Raw genomic sequence first — 15238 nt, forward strand, 5'->3', positions numbered from 1 at the left:
AGAATCACAGAATAGACTTACCAAATCTTGTCCATAAAACACCGACTTCAAAACAAACCTCTAAGGTCAGTTTTCTGCCCAGAACAGGTTTTACTGTAGACTTGCACTCAATTCTCTTAAGTTTGTAACACAGAATAACCTCAACTTTAACTGTAGTGTTTACACAAGTATAAGTATCCTGTAATGTGTAATGTATTAAGGCACGATTTAAACCTCCTTCAGTAAAAATTTTTTAAAAATCATCCTTGTTTGTCTGTATTCACTGTCATTTATCAGAGACACATGAACTGGGCTTTTCTGTTCCAAACTCACTCATTCTGTATCTACTTCTGCACAGTGAGAATATCAGGAACTGTGCTGGGAAAATCTCACAGGTTTTGCGTAAAATTTTTTCACAATCATGTATCAAAGATAATTAATGCCGGGGGGGGGGAGGGGGTTTATTTTTATCATGAAGAAAAGGTTACGTATATCTGGTAAAGAAATAAAACAAGCTTCCCCTGGTACATCTTGGGAAAGAGCAGAGGTTTTGCTAAGCGCGCATTATTTTTCATTTCAGAGCTGAGGGGATGCAACGCAGGCAAGAAAATATTTATTCTGATGCTGTTCTGACTAACCCGGGAAAATAGAGAGACTTGAAAAATTTTAAAAGGTGGCAGCAACTAATAAAGCAGCACCTGTGGCAAATTTAAAATTCAATGTTCATGTTTTCATCACTTTTTTATATCATAATTCTATAATGTACAGTATACGCAGCCATGGACGCAGCTGGAAAAACACTTTACACTAAAGATGATCAATTCAGTTTAAACAAAGAGCATTTCCTTGGGTTTCTTGCTAGCCAGGACATAGGAACTGTGCTATACACCTCCTTGCATCTGCAAAGGGGAAGAGATTTTCTTTAGTAGACACAAGGGCATAGAGCTGCTCATTAGAGGCAAGTATTTGCTCTCATCCTGGTCCCTCACCTCACCGAAGTGACATGGATCAACCTATGCAACCAGCTACTTTTACATACGAAGTTAAGGCTGAGGCAAGGTGCAGGGCTCGGCATTCAGGCCACAAGGAGAGGTAGGAGGGAGCATGCCCAGCCTGCTGAGCAGCAGAGGTGTTGAGGCAAGTCAATGAAGACAAAAGAATCCGGATGTGAAATAACCGAAGGAAGAGTATTTGACAAATACTTAGCGCTTTCTAAAGTAATCGATCCTTAGCTGGTGAAACCACAGTGTTTCATCAGAGAGGGTGATAGGCAAGTGTTGGGAGCTTTGTTTCCTAATACCGCAAAAGCCCTGCACAACGAGTTACGTATATTTTGTTGCCTGTCATTTTGTACAATATCCTTCCCTCAAGCAGTGGTCCTCAGAATGCATTCTACATTGTTAGAGGAGATTAGTTTAACTGCAGATTTTTTTTTTTAATCTTTTTCTTTCATTCACGAAGCACTTCACAGAAATCAGTGCTTGGGAACTGGAGCTCTGAGGCAGAGTCTTAACAGTTTATTTATGATCATAGCAACTAATTGCTCAAAGACAAGCCTCAGGCCCCAGGACCATTCCCATGTCACCAAAGCTGGCTGCCGCACTGATGTGCCACTCATCTGCAAGAAACCAGTGTTGTTAACTTGCTTAAGTGGCTTTACTGGTGCAGGAGGGCGGACAGCTGAATAACTGACCACTGGATAATGCTGACTCCTTCAGTGACAAAAAGACAATGGAGAAAAAAGAAAGAAAAAAAAAAAATCAATTTTGACATGTGCTAGTGGTTTTGTTAGCCCAAGGTCTCAGTCAGCTCATAGGAAATTACTGTATAGACGGAGACACTGCCCTGACAAGGCCAGCCTTCCCCTCCCAGCCTTTCCTTTACTTGACAGTGACGGCTGCCACCACACCTAGTCTTTGGGCTCCGTTATATCTTAGCCACTGATAGGAGTCACCCCATGGGAAAGCAGGATGGTGAGACTAAAATGATGTCAGGTACCATGAAGAACATTTTCCTTTTTTGCTTTACAAACTTTTAAACCTTATAAGAGAGGAGCCATCCGCTTCTATGCTTTTTTTTTCCCCCTACAAACAAATTTTAACAATGCATATCCTGCCAGGAAACGTTACCATGCATTAGTGATAAAGCGTTACATAAAAAGGTAAATTAAGTTTCCAAGATGTGAATCTGAGCTGATAAACATATTACAGTTCAACAACTGTGCAGAGAAGAAAAAAGAATACACAGTTTTAGAGAAAGCTTTGGGAATATGGGGGAAAAAACAGGAAGAGTAGATAAAGTAATGCCATGCTGCCAAAACACTGCTCTGACTATGCATGAAGCACAGCCACCGAACTAAAGCAGATTAAACTAATGGCCATCCATTAACCTTGGGTACATCTACATGGTACAACACAGACCCGAAGAGGTGAGCTCAAGCACCAGATGGCTTGCCAACACAGCACTCACCCATGGCATTAGACCCCTTGCTCAGCTAGATATATAAACTAGAGCTAGGCGAGCCATTTATTCTCACCCATGGGCAGCGGCGGTGGTGATGCTGTGCAGCTCTTCGGTACGAGAAGCAGCAACTCTGCTCCCGGCCAAGTGACGCAGCTGGGCGCAGTCACCTGAAAGCATCGCTGGTATGTTCCCTCTGGGTACTGCTCTAATATGGAGATACTGAAAGAAATTAGCAGGGAGGCCATACGCTGCCTCCTTAACACCAGCAAGCCAGTTATACATTTAAGGGACAACTGCGAGACAATGGCTGAATGGAAAAGCATTTGCAAAGCTCCAAAGTTGCCGGGCGCAAGCCTAAGGTCAGGGGACGGTACTTCGTTAGAAAGAGACTACGCTGAAAGGGGCAGTGAGCCGTTCCCAAGGCAATTGGGCTGTGCAGGGCATGGGTCCTGCAGCATCATCAGACACAGCTGGGCTCTGCCCAGGTTTGTGGTGGATGGGACCCTTTAGAGAGCATGCTTGTCACCGGACAAGCTCTCATCCTTGTGCCAAAGGGAGAAGAGCTACCAGTCCAAACCCAGGCCAGACCACCACAGCAGTTGTTACTACAAGGGGCTACAGCTGCAGACCTGGTCTGCACAGAAAATAAAAGTCAGGCAATCTGACATCAAGAGAGATGATAAACCTCTAGAGGAAATTCACTTTACAGGGAAAAAAAAAAAAAAATCAAGGAGGGCATAGATGTGTGTTACCCAGCTACTGTACTGAAGACTTTTACCAGAACTCTCCACCCCACTCCTCTGAACAGTCATTAGGTCAGGAGGAGCGAGAAGCTGCTGAGATAACCCTCCCACTTCACACAGCTTCTTGGGACTTTCCCCAGACAGCAGCAACCTGGCCCACACGATGCCACACAGGATTTAAAGAGACCACAGGAAAAGAAATGCCAATTTCTATAGAGCTTACAAACAAAAGGGGCTGACGCTCATCCCAACAAACAAGCAAAAAGCAAGGAGAACAAGAACAGAAGGATGTCCTGGCAGCTAGCTAATTAGCAGAAGCATTACAGTCAGGACTTCCAAGCACTAGCAAGAACTAAGCAGGATATACACCTTTATGCAGGTTTTTTTCAGACAGAACAGAGAACAATGTCTGGGGAATTCTTCACCAGTCACTTTTTGCAACCAAAGTACGCAAGTGCTAATTAGATCATGCCAAGTCTTCATTTTCACACTTTCAAAGCTGCTCAATTAAAAGTATGTGTTTTGGCACTGCTCGTCATTTTAAAATAATTTAGACAAAGCTAAAAACAAAGAAATGCTTCAGCCCCAGGAGATGATAGAGCTGAAGATAGATGAATCATTAGCGTACTGGCAACCTACAAAACTCATAAGAGACATAGACAGACCTACTTTCATGAAACAGTTATTGCCTAATGTGACAGAACACAGAAGACAAAAATAAACCAATAGAAACAGTGAGAAATCAAGGAAGCATATAAAAGTGACTGCCTTTTTCAGCACAGTTAATAAGATCAGCAGTCTGTCCTGCAGTATTTTCCTATAGTCACTACCAAAATTTTTTTAAAAGCCTCCAGGTAGTTAAGGCTGGGACAAAAACTGGAAAGTGCAGATAGAATCTGGGACCTTCAAAAACTCATACCAGTTGTCTTATCAGTGAGCACATGCTGAGAAATTATGTCAAGTACACAACTACTGAAGCAGTGAGGAATTTGTTGGAAAAGACAATCAGGAGGAATTTTAATTTATCTTTCAGTGTTTTGAGTGGCACCTCTTAAATAAGAAACTTGATTGAAAGTATCACTTGCAATTCTTCAAGAAGTTGCAGAAAGGGATGCTGCCACAGTTACAGGTTCCAGGGCATTGATATGTATGTTAATTGGGTTAAGGATAATACCAAGTAGCAAGCAAGTAAGACTTCCTACATTAGCAGTGTTAAGAAAACTGCTATTGCTGCATATAAATCACTGGCCACCTTCCACCACGTGATAGTGCACCAAAAACAGACTTGTTCCCAGTTCTTGAGATGTGCGTAGCGGTTAGGACATTAGCTTCAGAAATTTCAGGAGAAGGGAGTCCTCTCTTAGCAAATAATGTCACAAGGCTAGGACAGGAGGGAGTGGGAGGCCAGGAGATCTCCTTAACCTGGCTACACTTTGCCTTGTCCAGAGGAAGACACAGGAACAGTGTTTGGGAGAAGGCACAACCATCCCGGCCCTTTGAAGCTAGCAGCATGCTGATTCAAAACCTATTAGACTTCAGACACCTTTATCTCAGATAGTTACAAATTACCTTGTGCCAACAACAAATTTAAGGCATCCCATCCCTGATGACAAATATCCTCCTTATCTCCAAGAACCACGCGGTTATAAATGAGGTCCCACATCTTGCCCCAAAGAACCTGTTGTAGAAAAAACCCTGTCACTCCTCCAGCTGCTGCAATTCTTCATTTACATAAATTGCCTCTATTTTAGATTCCTTGTCCCTCTGATTTATGGCTTTAAGAAAAACAAACATGAGTTAACGAAATAAGGGAAAAGAGTTAATGACACAACCTTAGTAGCTTTGACCACATGTAAATATTGCAGCCAATTGTTGTTTCTCTACCAGCCGATAACAAGAGCAAACACGCAAATAGATATGTAGCACTCTTCCTTTTCTTCGGAACTTAGGATACGATCCAAAACCACCTCACCTAGGGACTTTAAAGATTAACAGCTTTTTAGTGTTATAGTAGCTCTTCATTTCTCCAGCTATCAAGCTAAATTAGAAGTACAACCTCCTTAAAAAAGAGTATACCATTCACTGCACAAATTTTAGGCCAGGTGGGACTTTTATCATCAATACACTTTATTTAAACTTATTCCTAATTACATGGATTTGAAAGAAACCCAGACTATTGAAAATCTGGACAGTCTTTCAAGAAAGCATTTATAAAAAGTTAAGTGAGTTTAATGTGCGTGACATTCCAAAAACCAATCCCATCACAACAACAGGTTAGCCTGACTCTCTCTTACAAGGTGCGGGCTCCAAATATTCATGTGATATCATCAAATAAGTCTCCAAACTGGCAAAAAACAAACAGTTCTAAGAAATACTAATTCCACAGGAACCAAGAACTAAGAAAAGTCCAAAATGATAGTGGTTATATAAGAGATTGGATTAAGAATAATCTACTATGATGTGTGCGTATTTACAGAAGACTTGGAAGAACAGAGTTTAAAATAATCACTTGAAGAAAAGTTAGTTGTTAAAGGAAACAATTTGCTGTACTAGATTATATTCATGTGACCAAGGAAAAAAAGTGAGCAGGAACAGAGATCAGGTATTAAATGTTGGCTTGACTCCCATTCTAAAGTAAGATCAGATGCCCCCACGAGCACTTCCTTCCATTCAAGATGAAGCTCTTCTAGCAACACGCACTGAAATTTAGCGGTATCTCGCACAGCTTAAAGTCACGCCCATCACAAGGGGCTTATCTGACATTATTCCGCTGGGGATATAACAAGTGACCACGTGTGAGATGAATGATTATTTAACACTTGACTGTTTGCCTAAGGATAACGTTTTTATCTTACTCTGCATCTCTGCAGCCAAACCACATCTGCAATGTCATTCTGTGTTGGTAGGACAGGATGCAGGCAGTCAATAAAAAGAAGTTTGCCTTCCTACCTAACTAAAGAATTTGTCTTTTAATATCGTTCTTACCCAGCACAGAAGAAGGAAGAATAAAAAGGACATTAGATTGTTCAAAAACTCCGTACCTTTCTTGTGATTTTATTATATGGGATCCTGGTGATCCATCAGAGAGACAGAGGCAGGTATTGACAGGAAAGGTCCTTCTCAGAAAGGTAAGGTTGCTTGCAACATCCAAAAAGCTGGTATTTCTGCCTCCTTGTTTTACACATCCAGGGGGAGGCAAGGGCCGAACGCAGCACGGGGTCACAGCAATCTCACACAACCCAGATCATTATAGTAATTTTATCATTATATACCATGAAAAGCATGCCAGACCTTGCTATTAAAACTCCCTGTGTTAAGGCGTCGGTTGATTCACTTCAAGTGATATTTGATTAACAAAATATGAAAACAACATCTGCAAGAAGAGCAAATTTAATGCTACATATGTCTCAGTGAGAAACACTTCCTATTTTCTCAGCTTTTTTGTTATCAATCTATCTACTGTATTGCTATTCCATACCCAGCCAGTTTGGAGCTAAGCAAAGCCTGGAAAGAGCCATGCCAGCTCACAGTGAAGGCCCATCAGGCCCAGCAGCGGAACACAACATGTGGCCATCCAGAGAATGGCACAATCAGAAAGTCAGCATGTAATGAAGCTTCTCCAGATTCCACCAATTTGTGGTTTGGGGATTTGCCCAGATGGGGAGGGGTATGCATGCACATGTGTGTGACCACCAACTTACAGCCCTCACTGTAAAGCCTACAGCAAAACACATAAAAAAACCGAACTACCCCTCCTCCCTACAGCATCCATCAACCTTTCAGATTTGCTAGAGCTCTGCTTTTCTGGACATCTTCCTAGCTGGCTTCTTAGGCTTCCCACTTTACTCCTGGATATCAAGAATTACACTTGAATGTTTTTAGCGTGCCAGAACACTTACTATTTGAATAATGACTTCTCCAGAACTTTTTTTTATTATTATGAATGTTATGTTTCCAAACAACATTCTTGATTGTTGGACTCAAACAGTATTGCTGTGATAACCCTCTAAGAACCCCATCTCCTCCTGAGTTACTGTTATCCTTACATTAGCTGGGAGATTTTGAGAAGAAACTGACTCTCAGAAGAATTTGGTTGAAATGAATCATTACTCGCCAGGGCAAATCCAAAGCTAGCATCCCCTCTGGACAACTAATGGTTCCTAGGTTTTCACCAACAGTTGTAGGCAGTGACTTGCCAGGATAGGAAGCTCTGTTCAAACTATACATGGTGATATTTGTCATGTCTGCTTGAAACAAATCGTTCCTTCCCTGCCTTTGTTCGTAATTATGCCAACAACAGTCACAGCTAGGAAAAGTGAATTGTAGTTTATGTCTTCTGTACAGAAAGTGTTTAAATATTTATCTCTGATGTATGGCTCTAGAAGCGGCAGCTCTAAGATCTCCTGCTGTACTGTATTGTATCTGACACCTCAGTGTTGAACGGAACATGTCCTTTCATGAGCTATAATGAATTACTATTTCTATCACTTTTAGAAACTTCACAACTAAAATTCTGGACCCATTATCCTATTATCCAGCAACGCACACTGTACATAAATGAACAATTCTACATCCTTGGCCTTGGAGACCTGACGAGACCAAAAGAACCAGCTGAAAATAGTGCAAAGGAGCACTTTAAGCTGAGGAGGAAATGATTCATGAAACAATAACAACAACAAAAGATACCACTTGCAGGCACTGGTTTCTGAGAAACTGGCAGGTTCATCTGTCATTGTTTTATGTACATTATTTTATGTACATATACAGTATATATTGTTATTGTTTTAATTACCACTGCTGCAAGCAGATGCAGAACTGGAGATCTCTCCTGCATATTGTAGCAAGCAATAGGGGGTTGGACCCCCAAATTCCTTTCTGGCAGTTCTGAGCAGAAAAAGTCCTCGTCTGGGTACTATTTTCAGACTAAGACTCTAAAATTTCAGCCATAGCATGCAACGCATGAGACGGTTGTCATGAAAAACATTCCACGTTATAAACTACTACTCTAAAAGCACCAGAGATTGGGCCAGGAATCCAAGCCCCAAGTGATATCAAATGACTTATTATGCTATTTCCTTCCACCAATGAAATTACATCTTGCAAGAAAAACCAAAACAGATATCTGAAATTAAACAAATTCAGTCTGGCAATTAAGCAGACGGTAAAAGAGCAAAAAGGCTGTGAGGAAAGATGGGTTAGGTTTATCCTTTATACTGACACACTGCTTCCCTCCTTGATGAACCTGAGAAATATTGCTGTAATCATCATATCAACATTTTTTTGCCTTCCAGTAATTATGCCACTGTATAATTGAAGCTTCTGAAATTGATGTAAGAACAACTCCATAAAATATAATAAGAACCCACGGGTGGAAGTTAAAGTAGTGAAAATCAGTCAAGAAATAAAGCACTATTTTTCTTCTTTATCAGAATAATTGACAAGGACTGAGGTAAATCCTCTGTCACTGGCTTTCTTTTACCGTAACTCTCGCCCAGAAGATAAAGGCACAGGTTCAGGGAAGCCCTACAGCTTGAAGTAAGAAGGGGACAGTCTAGCTAACTGCAACGACACTCTGGCTTCATTCGCTAAGAGTAGGTTAAGTACCTGGAAAAACAGTCTAAGTCAAATACCTTACTCTGCAAAAGCTAAATATTTGAAAGTTACCATAGCACCTCAATATTCCCAAGATGTAACACAAGAGGACAGGAGAGGAACTTCTGAAATACAGCCTCTGAATGCGGTCACCGCAACGCACACCGCTTGACCCTGGCAGGAAGCCGCCGGCCACCTTCTTCAGGAGCGCAAGACAACAAATTGCGGGGACAAAATGTCTCTCCCTCAAGCCGGTGGTGCCACACTGAAATTGTTGGCTCTTGATCAGAACTAACAGTAAGCACAGAAATATGAACTGACAAACTGATCGTCGCTGAACAGCAAGCAGCTCTCCTAGAGGGTGTATGAACAAACAGAGCTTTAAGACCAGACAGAATAAGCACAGGGTAGCTCATCCAAGCACTGGATGCACATGCTGGGAAGGACATGATGTCGAGTAATTCAAGCCTGATAAATTTCCCACCACTGAGCCAGGAAGTGGAGGGCTGGAGGAAGAAAATCTTGCCGTCCCTCTCAAGAAGGTATTACATAAAGTCTAACCACACATCTAGAGTATTTCACCATCCCCTTACATTTCACTGTGGCATTTATACCTGTAAGGTATCACCATTACAGGCTCAGCAGAATGCAGTATATCCCTGGAGAAACTGCTCTCCAGACAGTGTTTTTCTCTCACAGGCACTTGACCCGCAAAGACTGACTCACTGGGTACAGGGCAGCTCCTAATGTTCTCAACTCTTCATGCAAACGCACAGATTTCCCTATCCAAAATCCATAGTTTTACCAGTCACAGGTTTTCCCCCTTCCTCCCATTTACACACATAAATTGAATCGAGGTTCCAGCGAAGCCAAGTCCTGCCATTACTGGGATGCAGCATTACACCGTGACTTTGCACGAAGAGGTCCGTGGCAGGAATCATCTGCCCTAGCAATGGGAAGATCTTCCCCCAGAGCATCCAGAGGCCATCCAGGGTGATTGAAACTCAGAAGGCACAGACCTGCCATGCTGCTGCAACAGCAGCCTTATCTTGTGCAAGACATTGGTTTACCAGCAAAAAACCCAGCTCAGTTCTCAGTGGAGCACAGACTAATGGGTTGGGAATAGTGAACCATAAAAATGATCAGCATGCACATATCAATCCTAACAAAGCAATATGCACAGAGCCTCTAAAGTCTCCTCTGAGAGCATCAGTTATACTACACATCTGATTTACATTTTTCAAGGAAATAATTGAAGCTGTTCAGCTTGTTCCAAAGGCCCAACGGGAAGGAGAAAACCCTCAATACACCTATGTGGCAGCTTTGCAGCAGCATGAGACTAAACAAATGGAAAAACCTAAAATAGGTTGCGACAGTTTATCATTAATCAGTATGAATTACTTGGCAGAAGGCAGTATCTTTCAGTGCAACCTAGTGGCACCTTTCCCAAAGAACTAATACAAACACGAGCGCATAGCAAGAGATTCAGGGAGCAGGGGAAAAGGGATGTCATCGCTGATTAAGTTGCTGATGGCAAGAAACAAAAAATGAGACTACATAGGGCAGCACCTGTGTGGATGAAAAACACGACTGGCATGTTCCAGCTACTTCATTTGGCAAGGTTAAATTCACCACGGAAGAATCATAATCATACTACAAAACTCTGAAGTCCTCTGAATTGCTTCCTTGCAGTCAGACACCACTTCGCCACCAGTTCTATTTATTCCAGCATTTGCCCAGGACAGGGAGAATATTCTTCCTCTTGTATTCATAAAAGAACGTTATTTTTGAACATATGAAGGTATGAAGATGTAAGAGAGAGAGAGAGAGAGACAAAGAGAAAGGCATTATCTTTGTTTAGAGCCAGATATAAATGGAAAACTGCAGACAAAGCTTTCAGCTCAGGCAACCTCTATCAAGCCTACAAAGAAGCCCTTGTGGTGGCAGGTCCTGGCAAAGGATCTAAGCACCCAAACTATTCCATTTTTCCAATATATGAAATGGTCTAAGACAAAAGATAATTTACGTATATGGATTTGGTGATCCAGACATATAGTAATCATCACAGCTTTAGTGAACTCTGATTTGGACTCTTAAATAGCTATCAAAGAAATTTTGCTTTGACCCTCAAAATTGGTTTTCAGAGGTTACATAGGTAGCGGCAGACCTCTTTCCTATATTTGTATATGGATATACCTGTAATATCTTAGATCCCACTTAAGATTGCCTTTTGCATAAGGTAGTTTTGCATTTACATGTGTCAATAAATACTTAGGTCATTTACTTATTTTATACATACTTAAAAGGAAGAGACAAGTTTTACTATGTTTCAAGCCATCATTTCCATCGCTATTAGATTTAAACAGAGAAAGTAGAAGGTTCAGCAAATGACCTGACTGAAGACCATGCATTTGCAAGCCTAAACCCACGTAACTTCAAGCAAAGACAGGCAGAAAAGGTAGCCAGAATGACTAAAAAGCACCAGGCCAAAGCAGTTCAGACCAGTCCCCACCCTGTTGGAATCACCCTCTCTATTACTTTTGCCCAAAAGATATATGATAGTCTTTAAATTCTCAAGAAGAGTTCAAAAAACATGTTTGGAAAACAATTTGTGGCAGTTCTGTCATCCTTACGTGTGAAAACCCATGTTAAAATTGCTAACTGTAGCTTACATCTCCCAGCAACTAGAGAAAAGGAGTAAGAACTTTCCTTGCATAGCAGTGTTAAAAGATAAACCTGCAAACAAAATAAAATTATCCAGATGTTTGAAAGGACATTGAGTTTGATCAGTAAAAGAAGAAAAAAAAAAAAACAGAGAGAGTGATCTTAATGAAATTCTCAGACATGAAAATGAAAAACGGATTGTTCCACATTTGCATTGCTCCAATCATTTCACACATTCTTCATTCATGTAAAGAAGGGTATTACCACAAAATCTGGAGCTGTGACAAGATAAGCTTTCCATGGACCGAGGACCCAAAATTAGAGAGAGTTCATCATTATTAAAGCTTTGTGAACAGCACTTGTCAAATACATGAGCAATTGCAAACACCTACACAGAGCTATCCAATGCCACAGCATGAAGACAGCTAAATAACAGATATCAAAAGTCACCTCTGACAATCATGCTTTGAACCAGCCTTGTCATCAAACTTCTCCATACAGTGATAAAGAAGGCCATTCCATGCAAAGAGTGAGGTTTCAACACTTTAGGTATCACTTCTTCCAAATGTTGTAATGGATAAAGTGTTTCAATCCACAGCACCATAAACCACAATTTAGCTAATCTGATTTGTAGGAAATTCTCTATTCTCTGTCTCAGGCCCTAAGTTTAGTGAAGAAAACAGTAATAAGCTCTTTTTGTCAAATCACAGAAAAATGTACTGAACTGACCTTCCATTGCTCCTTGGGAAGCAGTTTCACTACCACGATGTCACCATTCAGGGCTCTGTTGCGAGCAACCACTCCATCAATAAAGATATCGCGAGTCCCATCCTAGTCAAAGAGGAAGAAAAATAAATGCCAGACCAAAACATATTAAATTACAGTTGTTATGAGGTTTAAAACACTGTCATCAAAAGAGACACACACCCTGCTGAGACAAACATCCTGCAGTTGTGCACAGAAATGAAATGGATTCACCATATGCCCTTCAACATGCAGTATCTTTCAGCAAATGTATGCACCCGCACAGTAGTTCCACACTATTTATTCAAGACAGAGCCAAGCCCTCAAGATGTATTGTCTGCAAGCTCTGCTCAGTTCCTCTACAGTTACTCTTGGGAATGGGTAGAGAGTTTTCTGCAGTCACAGCTCCTCACACATTAAGTTCCCAACTCAAGCACTCAAAGCTATTGTTCAGAATATGTTTACAAGAGAGTCTCTGCAAAGTGCCCTGTGCAGAGGTGCCTGCTGCTCTCCTGGTGAGATGGGAAAGCAGGGACATGCAGCTCCGGGATCAGCAGGTCAGTCTGTGAAGGTGGCCTGGAGGGTGGCTGGGGATGCAATCTCTTTTTTTTTTTTAAAATGAGTTAACACCATATATTCTGCATTTGGCACAACTAATGTTAGAAGAGATTTCAAAAAACGATGACTACAGATGCCAACAGCAAGCCAGAAGATCTTTTACTGTAACAGACATGTTAGGACACCTTCTCTCGATACTCTGGGTTAACATCCTTGCACAAGAGCCTCTACTAATTGTACACACTATGATTATCCACCCCAGACATGTTTGGCACTCAGCTAATCTAGATTTAGTTTGGAAGATTTTCTTCATGGGGTGAATAAAGATCAAGTTTCCTGAAGATGCCAACACAAAGATTTTAGTTTTTAAAGGATTGCCCCTTTTGTCCTTTTTTTTTTTGGCTAATTATTGACAGTGCTCTTGCTGCTTTCATTTCTGTTTTCCCATAATTCAGTATATGAAAAATTCCATGTGTCTGTTTACAGTGCCATGAATGTGTCAAACAATGTGAGCATTTAGTATCAACATGAGCAGTCAGCATAGCTTTTCTAGAGGGCTATCTTTGCATAGTTTTAAGGTACAAAAAAAGAGGATGAGGTTCTTTAGATTAGTACTTCATTGTCTTTCAATAAAAAAAGCCTCACAAGAATTAAAATATTAATTACAACTTCAGTAGCTTCTCACAGTCCTGAGTCTCATATGCTTGAGTGAATCCAATCAGAACTACCAGTGTCCTCTGTCTCCAAGAAAAACTTCTTTTATAACCTGAAAACACGAAGCCCTAATATCACATAAATATCTTACTCTGCTTAGATACCAAAACAATAAAACGGCAGAACCCTGCCATGATGTGAAACTAAGGCCGTCCTCCAAGAGACCAAATTACTCTTCGAAAGAAAAGCAGCGGCAGCTCAACAGCTGTGTGAAAGCTGCCTCCCATGACAAGATGCAGAAAAATTGTAAAGCCTCTTGGACCAACATAATTCAAATTGGAAACTGTTCTTTTCAAAAAGCCAGATTTTTTACACATGGTCTTGCTCCTCATTTCTCCCCACCCTCTCCCTTCTGCCCCAATGCTTTACCTAAATCCACCACAAACAAAAAGAAAAGTTCGAAGTCACTTTTTAAGGAAAATGCCTGCTTTTTTTTGGCTGTACCCGTAGCTGCTCTGCACTGCAGGACACAGGCTGGCATTCATGATAATTTGTTTGTTCTACACTTTTTTCCCTTCTCTCCTGTGTCCAAGAAAACACAAGGCAGACCCTTTCCCCCACCCTCCGTAAAGGTGCCTGATGTGTCACACCACCTAGTTAAAGCTGCATCTCCATTCTCTGCAAGAGTCTTGTCTTGAGTTGCAGCCAGTCACTCTCATCCCAAACGATATAGCCCTATATACACACACACACACTTATATATGTGTATGCACACCTATTCTACAGCAGTTAATTAGGAAATTGCCATCAGTTTTAGTTTTGCCTCCAAAACCAAACATTTCTATATCTTAAGCTCCAGGCTCATGATTGTTGGGCGAACTTACACACTTCCAAGAACACTTGTGCATCCCACTTTTTCCTTCAGTGTCCCCTGGCACTTCAGATTACTAATGCAATTAAAATGGCACTGAATCGCTACAGAACACAATCCCCTGCAAAGTCTCAGCTGCCCCCGGGGTGCATATACCATACTGGCCGCAATGGCTTCAAGACTTCTGTAGCCCCCTCCAGGGAGCATGGGGCTTTTACTGCTCGGTGGCCACCTGTGAGTATCACCGGCAGTGCTCTCTGTCCCCCTCCGACAAGAGGGAGATCTGCAGTGCTTTCGTCTGCTCTGGAAGTGTCTCCCACAGGCACAGCACAGCCACAGTCACTCCATCACTCGCACTCAGCAGTATCATCCTTCACACTGCCAATGCCGTCATTTCAAACCACATCACTGTGTGCAGGGCAGATAGGAGATGTGAGGCAGAGATTTAAATGCTCGGGTCCATTCTCTGGGTAGCTTTCAAGAGAAAGGCTCTGAGCCTTCTCCTCAACTCTTCATGCAACAATGAGACAAGCAGACAGAGCACATTTGCAGCAAAAAACACCCTGGGACTTCTGGTGTTAGAAGGTGAACAGCTGTTGCATTTGAACTCCATGAAGCCATAGCCAAGTCAGAGCTGAAGAGAAAGGGGTACAGTGCCCTAGTAAACAGCAGGAGAGAAAGGGTGATTTTTCACAGCTGCAGCTCTTGCAGCATCTGGCAATGATGGGAAGTCCTGCAGAACACGAAGGCTGCAAACCCTCCATTATGGAAAATAATGTTATACAAAGGATAAGCTTCCTAAAGCATCTGTCAGAGTAAGGACTGTGTCCACACCAGCCAGAGTCATCTTCATCCAGGTATTGATTCTGCTTGTTATCAGGGACAAGGCTGGTTCTGGTATTCAGCTCCACAAAGGGCAGAAAAGTAGAAATCATAGAATCATAGCATGTCCTGAGTTGGAAGGGACCCA

General features: G+C 41.7%; 1 protein-coding gene across 4 annotated transcripts in view; it reads right to left on the bottom strand.

Moving 5' to 3' along the window:
• The window catches only part of DIS3L2 (DIS3 like 3'-5' exoribonuclease 2), a 215797-nt gene that overhangs the window by 157580 nt on the left and 42979 nt on the right, over positions 1-15238 (bottom strand). For all 4 annotated transcript variants that reach the window (XR_014229096.1, XM_082320714.1, XM_082320715.1 and 1 more), the window contains one exon: positions 12171-12272. Coding sequence is in view for 3 of the 4 variants with exons in the window: in XM_082320714.1 (XP_082176840.1) it covers positions 12171-12272 (102 nt within the window). In the remaining variant the exon portion in view is untranslated. The remainder of the gene's footprint in view (positions 1-12170; positions 12273-15238) is intronic.

This window comes from Platalea leucorodia, assembly GCF_965183815.1.
Source record: "Platalea leucorodia genome assembly, chromosome: 8".
In the NCBI taxonomy this organism is placed as follows: domain Eukaryota; kingdom Metazoa; phylum Chordata; class Aves; order Pelecaniformes; family Threskiornithidae; genus Platalea; species Platalea leucorodia.